Source organism: Anopheles cruzii, chromosome 3 (assembly GCF_943734635.1).
Source record: "Anopheles cruzii chromosome 3, idAnoCruzAS_RS32_06, whole genome shotgun sequence".
Taxonomy (NCBI): domain Eukaryota; kingdom Metazoa; phylum Arthropoda; class Insecta; order Diptera; family Culicidae; genus Anopheles; species Anopheles cruzii.
Genome location: NC_069145.1, coordinates 34,330,349 through 34,343,182, shown reverse-complemented (window position 1 = coordinate 34,343,182; position 12,834 = coordinate 34,330,349). Strand labels below are relative to the sequence as shown.

General features: G+C 49.5%; 2 protein-coding genes across 2 annotated transcripts; both read right to left on the bottom strand.

Annotated features, from left to right (window-relative positions):
* Window positions 1-2,184: 2,184 nt before the first annotated feature.
* On the bottom strand, window positions 2,185-4,781 carry LOC128270294 (uncharacterized). The gene is made up of 2 exons (XM_053007696.1): window positions 4,460-4,781; window positions 2,185-3,215 (listed from the first exon to the last, which is right to left on the bottom strand). Exons 1-2 carry the CDS (start codon window positions 4,779-4,781, stop codon window positions 2,185-2,187), a joined length of 1,353 nt encoding a protein of 450 aa, XP_052863656.1.
* Window positions 4,782-7,293: 2,512 nt separating this feature from the next.
* Window positions 7,294-10,291, bottom strand: LOC128270293 (uncharacterized). Its single transcript, XM_053007695.1, has 2 exons — window positions 9,748-10,291; window positions 7,294-7,598 (listed from the first exon to the last, which is right to left on the bottom strand). The coding sequence occupies exons 1-2, from the start codon at window positions 10,289-10,291 to the stop codon at window positions 7,294-7,296; spliced, it is 849 nt and encodes a 282-aa protein (XP_052863655.1).
* Window positions 10,292-12,834: the final 2,543 nt, after the last annotated feature.

Sequence of the window (12,834 nt, the reverse complement as noted above, 5' to 3'; positions counted from 1 at the left end):
GTTTAAAAATGGCCAAACACTACCCAGAATCATCAACACATCCGAATCAGAATCATAAGATTTTGTGGATTTTAAATGTTTTCTAGCCGTAACTAGCCTCATTTCGACGTCCACTGCGTTCTGCGTAGCCGGTGTCTCTATCGGACCTCGTTTGAAGTTATCAAACCAACGTTTTATTGTTATTTCTGATGGAGCGTCCTTATAACACTTTTCAAGCCATTGCTCCGCTTGAACGATATTTTTTTCCATCAAGAAGCAGTGTAACATTAAAAGACGAAACTGCTTGCGATCCATTATTTTGAAAATAACAAAAGTAGTATCACTCTTAGCACAATAACAAACTTAGGATTCAACTCCTACCCTCCTCCTACCTACCCTCCTCCTACCATTCAACTCCTCCTACCATCATGAAATTTTACCAACTTTCTCTTGAAGGTTAGTACTAACTGGAATAGTGTTAAGTGAAAAAATATTAATAAAAAGAAACTTTAATCAAAAGATCATTGTTTTGGTCGAACATAGACGATCACGGCCCTTCGCGCTCCAAGCTTTTCGCGGGCCGCGATTTTGTTCCATTGTAGAGAAATAATTAATGACAGACATACGTACGGTGCGATCCAGATACCAACAAACAGTCAAATAAAGTATTTTTTCCAAGGATGGTAACGGTTAGATGACACTAGTCAAAATGAGAAATTTCGAAGCATCAAGAGCAAAGCGAGAAAGTTCTCTTAGACCCTCTAGATCCCTTTATAACTCAAAAGCCATCATGGAAAGGGCTAATAAAGGAAAAGCCAAATCCATTTTCTTAAAAACCGCCCATTCGTTCAAACCTGAACAACAATCAATCCTCAACCGCTCCGACAATGGCGCTACTAATTGAACTACGCAACGAGTCGCCTGCTCCACTAACTGGTCAGACACGAGCACGACGTTTGCCCGCCGGTTCCTGGCCACGAACCACGCCTGCCGAAGGTGCCGGATCTTCATGTGAAAGTGTCACCGACGCCGCCGCCGAAAGGTACGGCGTCCGTTGCACTGAGCAAATACGGAGCCATTTTCACGTTTCCGTCACAAAAGTACGGTGGACCCCCCCGGGCGAAGTCCGGACTTGATTTGTGAAAAAGTGAAATTTTTGTTTAACCAATTGTTGAGTAATCTTAGCGCGCGCGCGAACGTCGCGTCTCTCACGTTCACATTCACGCCGAGTCCGCCGCCGGCCAGTTTCGCGCTGTTGACGGTGGCCCTCTCACTTCACTGGCCTGTCATAAATGTTTGCCGTGTCGAGTGGCTTTTCTCGTTGTCGTTTTTCCAAGGGAAACCATCCGCCGGTCCACCGGAGCGGTGCGAGAAGTGCGAGACTTGTAAACCTCTTTGGTGGTGGACAATACAAATTTCGACACGTTTATTGCGCGGATGGGAAGCGGAATCGGTCGTGCTCGGTGGTCCACTGGAAAACCACTTGCATAATTATTGGCGATGGAAAGTGAGAGCTCCGTTCTGCCGTGGAATATGGGGTCCAATCGCTCGTCTGTTTCGGATGCAGCAGCCGTTGCCGATTCTCTGAAATCTATACGCCAAAAGTTATGCAATTTTTGTAAGCCCTGCTATGCGACCCGGTGACATTTGCCAAATATGTTGTATCATCCATTTGAACCGTGAATCGTAAGAAGAAGCTACTGTTCGTTTTTTCGGAGTTTGGCAGCAACTGAACGCGGCGCAGTAAAGCGAATCCACCGAAACCGATAGTGATTGGCCGCGCGGAACCAACCGAAAGCAGTTTATTAATATCATCGTTTTTCTCCCTCACAGATCTCACAGAAATCATATCTGAAGCATCGGCGCCTCCTAAAGTTAGTCGCTTGATTGCGCACCATTCAGGCCCGTTTTAGGCCGCGTGCCGTGTGTGGCGAAGCATAAGTTAATAATTAATTACGGTGGGCTATATTGGGATGTGTTTTTTGTGGGGAAGGCCAGTAAGCCTATGCTGGAAGTCGATCCCCTTGTAGAGACCCCCACGGGTCAGTCGCTCTGGAATCGCTGATGTTCATCTCGTAAATGCCTCATCATGTCCAGCTTCTCCTTCGTTAAGGTTTTTTGTTTTGTTTTGGGTTCTGTTGAACACGTCACTCTTCAGACCGACTGCTGCTGCTACTGCTACTGCTGTTGTTGTGTGAGTATTCCTTAGAACTTTCGCTTTCTTCTGTTGACCGTCTGCTGGCGCCCACCAGCCATGCCACCATACTCCCCCAGAACCACTCCGTACTTGCTCCGGTTGTCGGAAGACGCCAGCTGCTGTTGGTGCTCCTGGTAGTTGTACGATGACGCGGGCGCGGGCTGCTGATAGTCTTGGGACTGCGGGCCGTAATCATCCCACCCGTAACCGGCTTCGTGCGCCTGGTATCGCTTGGGCTCCTCGCCGCGATTCCAGCCGCTCCAGCCGTCCCACCCATCGTCCTTCCGGTCGAACTGCAGATCGTCGGTGTCGTCGTCGAAGAACTGCTCCACGTTCTGTGCACCGCCCGCCAGCGCACCATTGAACGAGGCCGGTGTGGCGTCGAAATGAAAGTGATTGGTCTCGTAGCCGAGCGGGATGTACTTGCCGCCGAAGTCCGCCATCTGCTGGTGCGCGTGCTGGATCGGGTGCGAGTCGGCCCCGACGAACTGCTCGAACTGCTCGAACGCGATCGAGGGCTTCGCCGTGCTGGCCGGGGCCGCTGGTGGCGCCAGCTGCTTCAGCTTACCGGCCGCGTACTTCTGCTGCTGGTGCTTCTTGTGGAAGCCGGTCTCCTTGCGGATCGGAATATGCACCACCTCCAGCTTGCTACTCTCGCTCTTGTCGGTAGTGTGCGGGTGCTGGAGCAGCAACTTGAGCGCAATCAGTGACGAGACCAGCAGCGACTTCTTGCTCAGCAGCAGCGACAGTGCCGTGGCCATCACGAGCTTCTTGAGCAGAAAGTGTAGCAGTAGCGCCTTCAGTGCCAGAATGCCCACCCCGATCGGGACCGCCTTCTTCATGTGCTTCTTCCAGCCCTTGCGCTTCCGCCTGCGGTGCTTCTTGCCCTTCTTGCCCTTCTTGCCCCCTTTGCCCTTCTTGTTGCCACCGTCTTCGATGCTGATGGAAATGTCGTCGTGTCCACCGCCTAGGCCACCGCCACCACCGGCCACAACGATGTTGTTGGTTCCGCCGCCGCCGCCGCCCCCCTTTTTACGACCTGGAACGAGAGTTTGAGGGCAACGAAACATTAGGCAAAATGAAACGAAGGATGCGGCCACACACACCCAAAGCGCCAGAACTCTCTCACGCGTGCCCAAGCAAAACACACAATCATACGGGTTGTTACGCTACATTTACATGAACAAAATCGAATACTGTTAATTTCCTGGCGTCGATTGGCGTCCCGCTGTTCGCGGGCCGCCCACCGACAACAGGGCCGACCGTTCCACCCGTTCGCTCTAGTGCACCCCCCACGCAGCGCACCCATAACGATGCCGCAACATGTGGTCCGAACGAGAGAAACAAGCGTGAAAATAGGATGCGCTGGTTTTGAACGTGGCCGGCGCCAGTGATCGCGTTTTTTGCCTCCCCATTTCTAGGCAATCACGCGTGTACGAGGCGAGGGGCACACGTGCGCGCCCAGCGCAGTCGCATCCCGCGTATGCGCAGAAAGCGTCACAGTAAAAGCTCTTCGTGCTCTTTGGATGCATCACGCAGCAGCAGGCGGGCACGGTCAGTTACTGTTGCAATTATCTGCAGTGTTTGCATTGTAAAATATATCACAACGAGCACTTTCGAGCAGACGTTTTTATCGGAAACCACCAATTTAGATAGGATCTCTTCTCTTACTCTCAATCACGCCACTGTAAATATATTCCGTGAGCACTACCCCGTTTTGGAGCCTCTCCATTTAAATGGCGTTATAATTTGGATGCAATTCACTTATCGCTATTCAATCCGTCTCAATTCAATCAAACTTTCAATTGTAGTTAATTGCTTACTATGGACTACAGGTTTTTCCTCGAGCAAGAATTATTTAGGACGAACACAGTTGCACTATGCACTAGTGGCACTGGCAAAACAACAGCAGAAACGCAAAACATTATGAATCAATTATGGAGAGATCAACTACGAATTATCTATTACGAGTTGTTGGGCAGACATCAGAGGAGCAACGCAACGTAGCAACCCATACTAACACTCCTGGCCTTTGTAAAACTATTCACCTAGAACCGCTAAAAGAACTGATGAAATCGTTTTCGCCATTAAGTGTACACGTTATGACACCAAGGTCCGAGTTGTAAGTTAGCTTGTTGACTTGAAATTCTCGACAGCACATTCTTAGTGTCCTAGATTTACACTGAAGCCCAGATTCGAGCGCAACCGAATTACAACTTTTTTCAATGATCGCTTTCTAGATCGTTCCCTCGAAACCGTGCCACCCGTAAGCGCCACAATCACCTTCTACGGTGGCCGTTAGATCCTGACCCGGTTCAGACGCGGTCTCCTGCGACGATTCTTCCATCTCGGCGGATTGCTCTTCTCTGCTTGCCACAACACTGGTACGGTTCACGTCACTCGCCCGGATGAGCCCGTGCTGCATGGCGAGCTCCCGTAGTGATCGAAGATTTTTCCGAATGTCAGCCCCACGAAGACTCGTTAACCGTCTCAGCAAGTCCAAGTGTGTCATCCGCGCTTCGGACGTTTCATTCTGGCCGCGTCCCGGTGCGCCACAAACCGTCAGCACCCCGGACAGCAGAAGCAGACACAGGCACCAGTTCATGGTTCACTTTAAAGGCCGTCTCCGAAGTAAAGTCCTTTTTTCTACAGCCCAACTCCCATCCGGTTTCGCCGTTGCGCCACGAAACGCCTTCGGAATCCGGTCCGCACTGGCTAGTAATCGCAGGTGAACTAAAATCGCGAAACTGCAACAATCGATAAAACCTATCATGGAAAATGGCTAACGTTGGTTTTTGTTCCTCGCGCCGCCACCGGCCGCTGCCGCCAGCCGCCGCCCATCCTCCGGTGAGTCTTTTTTCCGATTCACTCAACCGATCAACTACACGCAATCTCTTCAACGGGAATGGCGTACAAATGGTCAGGTTTGCCTTTTTGCTTGCTCTCTAGTTACGCAATTGTACGGTCGTTAATTGGAAACCTATTTTCTGCACTGATAAGACGGACTACGGCTGAGGGGCTGAAAAATGAAGACCATGCCACGAATGGTCATTGATCACAACGGAAGACATTGTTTCGCATAATGAAGAAGCCGTTGTTCTGGATGTTGTCTGCTGCTTCCGTTATTTCTACCCTGTGTTTTAGCGCACGCAGCAAATCCACATCGCGATCGAACGCACACATGTAAATAAATAACGCACGGACGAGAAAGTGATGATTTCTCCTAATTCGATACATTGCCGTGAGCATGCCACAGTTTTCTGTAGGGGCGAAGGAATCTGTGTGAATGCACATTCTACCAGTTTCGCAACATGAAACATGAGCGGCCGCTTATATCGACGAACTCGCGTTCGTTTGATTCTGTTTGAATAAAGTCATTGTGCATCCTCATATTATATTTATCGTAGATGATGATGATTTATCGTTGTTCGAAATCATTTTTTCATGTAACTGAATTTTGTAATTTCTTATGGCTTCTCAAAACATGCTGTGTCGTACTGTTTGCCTACATTTAGGCGCTATAGGTCCAAATAGCCGCCGGTTGGGGTTGTTAACCGTTTGAATTCACGTTAACGAATGCAACGTGCTATTCAATTATTCCAGGTTGCAGCCAAGTATTTAAGCATAAGAAACTTATCAGCCATCTCAACTAGAAATAAAACATGCCGTGATGTTTGTTTCTTTGCCTCGCGCAGTGAATGAATAACATGCTACAATTTCGGTGTGTTTGCACTCAGTTTTATTCAATCAAACAAACTTGGTCACTGTTTCTAAGTGTCTCAGAAAGGGCGTTGGACCTCGTTGAATACTGGATGGGTCTGGTATTTTTATAGATAATACTTAAAGAGAAAACACTTATTTAAATTCAAGTATTAGCTCGTGGAGCACTATCATTTAAAACTGTCCATCAGATTCCCACATCGGAGGACCCTGGTGCGACGAGGGAAAACAAACTCGGTCCCTCGGTGATGCGAAGTTAGTTACAGTAATTAGTCGGACTGCCAAACCCATCAGATTCGAGCGTGCCTTACACGAATGTGAACGAGTACGCGTGCTCTTCCCTGGCGCGTAGACATTCGCACGGAAAGCTCTAGCAAGCAGGAAATTCAGCCTCCGCCGGACGGATGATTGATTCCGCGCTGCGAACACTGCTCAGTGGACCTTATCGCTAGAAACCTTAACCGCAAACAATCGCCACAACTCACACCGGCGCGCGCCATCCCCATTGTTTTGTTTCTTCGGCGGCCCGATCCGGGAGTGAGAGACGATTCGATACGAGTCCGTAAACTGTACATTTTTGACAGCCCAAAACAATTGAAAGCTCCGCTGAAAAGAGTGCGCGCTCAACCAATTCGCTTCAGTTTTAATTATCTACACTTTTCTTTCGGATACTGTCTTTACTTTCTTGCTGATCCAAGGCTCGGTCGGTTGGGGCATATTGTGGGCGCCATGAACGCCACCGCTGCCGGACGTGACCCTCTTCAACGAAAGTATGTAACAAACAAAGCTCTAGCGGTCGACCGTCAATCCTAACCTAACCTAACAATTGTGCCAACGATACGATGCCCAAAGAATGGGTGTCGATCGGGAAGAGAAACGATAGAGACTGTTCAGCAGCTTCACCTTGACTCCGGCCTTTTTTGGGAGGGCTTCTATTGTTGTCCACCAACCGCCTTTTATGCGCCCGCCCGAAAACCTATTGCTCCACCATTTCCTCCGATTCCCCGGGCGGACCGACGACTGTATGTAATTTGTTACGGAAGTTTAGGGTGCCAACTACTACCACTGCCTGGGGTCAGCTGCTGCCTGCCTGATTGCTGATTTTCTTCATTAAACCTACGAATATGGATAGTAAATTAGACGACAAAGACCGCCCCATCGCCTAGAAGAGAGAGAAAAGCAGGCGAAAGAGAAGAAAGCTCATTACATGTTACATTTCTCCACGTTGTTTTTTTATTACGCCATTATGTTGAGCAAAAGTACCGTTCGGTTCCTTTTGGCCCACATCTCGGGACTGCAGCGGGACTTACCCATTGATCATCGATCGGAAAACGTCTCCGTCCGGAGATGGTCAGCTGCGCTCTGACACGCAACTGCGTGAGATAGGATGACAGAGGTTAATACTTCTTGAGGCTGACGACGGCGGTGAAGAGCGCAAAGAAAAAGCCAGCCAGACCAGCCGACTTCACCAGCAGTATCAGACCGCCGATGATCGCCGGCACCAGCGCTAGGAACTTTATTTTGTACGCCAGCAACAATGGGATCAGAAACTTTTTGTACTTCTTCTTGATCTTAAACTTCTTTTTCCGCGCCTCGGCGCTAAGGTCCAGCCCTCCGTCCTCGTACAGCATGTTGCCTTCCGAATCCAACACATCCGTCGTGCCGTCGTCTTCGTCGTCGTCGTCGATGGAGGCGGAGACGTCTGCAAATAAAAGGGTAGCCATCGTCAATCGACATCTCTTGGGTGTAATCTTGGACCCGGCCGGGCGCGGTCACGGGAGTTTCGCGGTCCAGGAACGGTGTCAGCCACCGGCGGTAACCTATCATCATCGGCGTGCGTCAGTATGCGTGCGCTCCTCAGAAGGGATCCTCCGACAACGCGCGCGCGCACACACTGACCTCAATTAATGCGATCTTCAAAACGCTTTGGCGCGTTGGCACGGTTCCCGGCCACAATTAAAGCACGGGTCATTAAGTTCCCACAGCTTCAACACGCCGCCGCTAACCGGTAAGGTACACCGCGGCCCCCCCGGGGAGACCGGTATGCAAAGGTAACAGGAACAACAGCAGCACTAAAATGCGCCCCAAACAAGCGAGCGGAAGCAGGCCAATCCGGTAATTAAGCGAGTTAAATTGTTTGTTTGGTCACTCTCTGCCATGCATGTACGAGCATTATTTTGGGTGTTCGTCTTTTTCCCGTACACCGCACATTCCTGGCGGAAACATGACGTATGGTGCGCAGATCGGTTGCCTATCGTTTTCGGGACAGCCTGGGCTGCCTGTTGCTTCTTGGCGGACGTCAGCTGATGAACGAAATATAGGGTGGTGGTCCATCTAATGTTTGGATTCCGAAGATGGGGAGCAAAATATTGATTGTGGCTATCGCTGTATGGCACGTCGGCGCCGTCCTGTTGAAACCACAAGGCGTACGGTATCTTCTTCATTTTCGAAGAAAAATGGGCCGATGGTGCCGCTTCTCTTGCACGACGTGTGAGTTTTTCAAATATGACAATTCTGTTTATGAGCATAATTATCGAGGTGGAAATGAGCTTAAATGAAATGAGCTTCTAAAAGTGCGTACAGTTTGAGTCGAAGACTCACCACTATCGGACCAATAACTTTTGAATATTTTCCAATTTTCTGCAAGCGTATAGCTTCCCATTTCGTAAATGTCAAAGTTTTTACTAAATGTTTACAATTTCCATAATGAAGTTCGATGTATTAAAAATCAAGTAATCGTTAGCTTGAGATCCAAACAGTTGAGGGATCACCCTTTATCCGATTCAATCAGAGTGCCATTTTTATCAAATCGCAAATCAAGTGATCGCTATGATCGCTATATCACTTTTTCAATCAGAATTCGTATAGGAACTGAAGTTATGCCAAACAGGCATAATAGGCTTGTTTCAAAGAAATGCAAAATTCAAGGATTAACAAGTTCCAAGGAAAATCGGTTCTTCAACAGCCTTCACTAAAACTATCCGCTAAGTAACGTACGCAACTTTGTTGATCTTCGAATATTTTTGGTGGTATCAGAAAAATCATTTGTTGATGATAATGTGATAAGATGTGTTCATTATGTCAGGAAGAGGAAGAGAGCAATTCTGGAATGTGCCATGAAACTGATATCGCAGTTCATTCTTCGCATACATCTCACATACATCGTTTTTCCATTCGAAGCGGATTGTCTTTAGACGGTGGAAACGTGCCCAAACCAATGTACAATTGAGGAAATTCTACCATGAAAATATGAAAATACGACAATAATTTGGATAATAAACAATAAAAAACCTTCACAAAAGGCATACAAAAATAAAAGTGAAAACTTTGGTACAGTAGAGCATGTGGAGCTCCAGCATTTCATTGAATATTTCGCGAAGATTAGGTACGGACTTAGTACTCGTCTAAATGGTCTATCTGACCTACAACGACCTACTAGGGCACTCGGACACGAGGCATTCTGGATGTTGCCTAACTTTCTGAAGTATTCTTAACTGTACAGGTTTAAATGGGCCAAGTGGGCCATGAGCTTGAGACGCAAACCGAAGACCAGCCCATGGTCACCTGGTCACCTTGACAACAGCACTGTTTTGAGCTGGCAAGGTTTCCCGATCTTAACGCCCGGCCCCTGGATTTTGTAGTGTGTTTGCCTTCTTTGCGATGCGCACCCGTGGATGCGGTCCCGAGAGCGATCTGTAGCGGCCCTTAAACACACGTCATCCTCTCACACGCGCCCGTTATGTCTGACCCTCTCCGTGAGCCATAAAAGCAGTATCCAAGTCGTAAAAGCCACCGCCAGCGGATTCGGAAACCGGACCGGACGACCGGTTGTGTGTCTGGATAGCACTCACCGCTGTCGACGAAGTACTTCCAGAAAAAGTTCTCGATACCACGAGATTTTTCGGCACTCCGGAAAAGCTCCGCCAGCCCCGTAACGTTGGTCATCCGCTTCTGAGGCTGGGGCGGCAGCGGCGGCGGTGGCGGAGCGTCGATCTGCTGCATTCCGGCTGGAATCTCGACCTCCGAGAACCGAGTCATTGACCGATTGTTGATGCGGCTCCGGCTGCTGGCCGACAGCGGCTTGGGCAGCGGTTTCCGGGGCCGCCAATTACCGGAGTAGCTGGTAGCGTCGACAACCTTCCGCAACGAGTGATGCAGATCGAGCACGTGCTGTTTGCTGGCACTGAATTTTACGCTTTCCCCAGCTCCGGCCAGGTCATCGGCGACGGTCCCGGAACCCCGGCCGAACAGATGGTTGTAGTCCATGGCCGTGACACCGCCCTGTAGCTTTCGTCCGCTCGCCCTCGCCTGTTCCAGGGCGTTGCACCGGGTCCGTAGCAGGGCCAGGGCCACCGCCAGCACGAACCACACCACGCACCGGCCGTTTCGGCACATCTCACCGGAAATCACCTCGTGCCGTGCTATGTCTACTGTCACTGCGCCAGGGACGACGGCGATTATCACTAGCTTCTCGAGGCGTTGGCCGTCCGACCAGCGGCCACCATCAAGTTTGACAGGCTTGTGTCACTCGAAACACTCAAATAAACACCACAAACCAGAACCCATAAACCGCCACCGACACCGTCATGCACATAGCCAGCCACCGGAGTCACTAGGTTGAGAGTGGCGTCGTTCCAGAAGAAAAAACGGCAAACTCCGCGACGTGCGCACAGGAGCACTACTTTGAATGTCGGTACCGTTGGCCAACCCCGTCGGCGCGACTGCCAGAATGCGAATGGAGCCAACCGCCGGGGGAAGTGATCTGTGAAGCCCGTCGTTCCGGGCGCGGAGTAAGGTTCGGTTCGGCTTTTTGAAGTCCAAAACTCCTGCTGGCGGCAGCGGCGACGGCGGCGCTGCCACACCAATACACCGACCCGGTCCCGGCACCGCGGAGCAACCTCGCCGCCCGACACGACGCCAGGCCAACCAACCACACTCCCAATCAAGTCGCGGAGGCCGTGGGGTAGCTCGCAGGGTGGTGGCGCCGTTCCGTAGCTTCTTCCCGCGAACCTGGCGCACATTGGCTGAACAGCAGAAGGCGCAGAAAAACCGCCAAGGCAAACCGCAACAGACGCAGAAATTGATTTTTTTCCATCAAACGCCAGGCTAACAATTCCGAAACACATGCCGGGCGGCCCAACAACGACGGCTAGAGATTGTTAAAGTGCTTTGGTATTGAATTGTTCATGATCAGCGTGCCGCACCTGACAGATATGAAGGGACCGGGGACCGGGGGCCGATTTAGCTTGATTCAGACTCCGACTCCGGAGATCGGCAGCTCGTTTAGGGCGAGCCAATTCGGTTGCTTCTGGATGCTCCGGGTCGGTGACAATCCGCTCGGTCCGTGCCCTTGCCCCGCCAATCGAGACGTAATGGGTGAGTCCGAAAGTTGCGATTTTAGTTTTGTTGCGAACCACAATAGGAGCATATAATTGATGTCCAAGAAAGTATGTGCGTTGGTTGGTTCGCTCCCAAGTCCTGTAGGTTGCTGTTTCCTGTTATCTTCCTGTGAGTGGTTCCTATGATGTTCTGCATTTCTACTGACCTTGACCGCAATTATAGACTACTCGTTCGACTCAAAACATTGAACGATGTAGCGCACATCAGATGAAGGCATACATCTTTCGTCACTTGCGCCATCTTTAGCCATTAGCCAAGACCATCCGAAAAAAATTTGGAAGTAGCAGAGTTACTACTTCAAGTCTACAAAACCCAAACTACTCCCGTGTTTTGGTGCACCAAGTCTAAGAAAGCGCCAGATGGGCCCTCTTTTGTGTCAACCCAACGTGTGTAGGACCGGCATGGAAAACCGGCGACAGTGAAACTGTTGGCGCTGTTGTTTTCGGATAATACAACAAATTATGTTAACGACTTTTCTCTCATGCTCGAACGCAAATCCAGAGCAACCGGTGCGTCATTTGTCAGCGCTGTTTGCTCAGGCAGTGTTTTCACTTTTGCTCCGGGTTTGGGACCGGGCCGGGCAACCTGCGGTGGCGACTGCCATGGAGGGAGGCTCCATATCAACCTTGGTATCCAATAAAACAGTTTTCCCGCCATCGCCGCCGCCGCCGCCGCCGTGCGCCGGTGGTTCTACGAATTTAAACGAAACTGAAACGCAGCCGGCCTAGCCTACCCTAGCGCTATCCTGGTGGACGCATAAAAGTTGAAAAGCTGGCATAAAAAAGTGCCCCGGACACCAAACAACGAACCGGGAGGAACCGTGGTCAGTGAAAGTCCGGACGGTTTCTAATACGGCGGCCGGTACTGCGGGCTGCGTTTGGCTAATTAAATCCCCATTATTAGTTATCGAAATTATCGCCCTTCCCATCCCAGGATCGTTACTGACGACTCATTTAGAGAGAAGATAAAAAACGGTCAAAGGGAATCCGGTTCGTTACCGCGCATAACTAGGCCTATTCTGTTGGATGATCCCGATCCCGATGAAGTGGCGAAGCAAAGTTTATCATCTGAACATTTGTATGATAGGGGGAAAATATGTGAATATCTTCTTGTGAAACGGCTCTTTCAGGAAGTCGAATGTTCATTTAAGGACGGTACGGTACAACCGCAACTGGAGTAGATTTAGTTCTTGAACAGTAATAGTTACGTGATTTTGAGCATGATTTAACAATAAAAGGGGCAAAATGTGTGGTAAGAAACGCTCAATGAAGAATTAGCTAGGCACAATTTCGTGTCTTAGTTTGTAAAATGACAAAGAGCTCGAAATATTGTAAACTAACCGATGAAGAAAGGATCATAACTCTGTGTTTTAATACTAAAAATGAAAAAAATGAAAACAAAAATCAATAGCTTTGAACATGAAGAACTTATTAAAGCTGACGGGCGTAATAAATTAACACCAACCCGAATTGATAAACTATAGGCCGAAAACGTTTAACAAAAACTTCAAACAGAAAGTATGGAAGTCCAGTATTCAT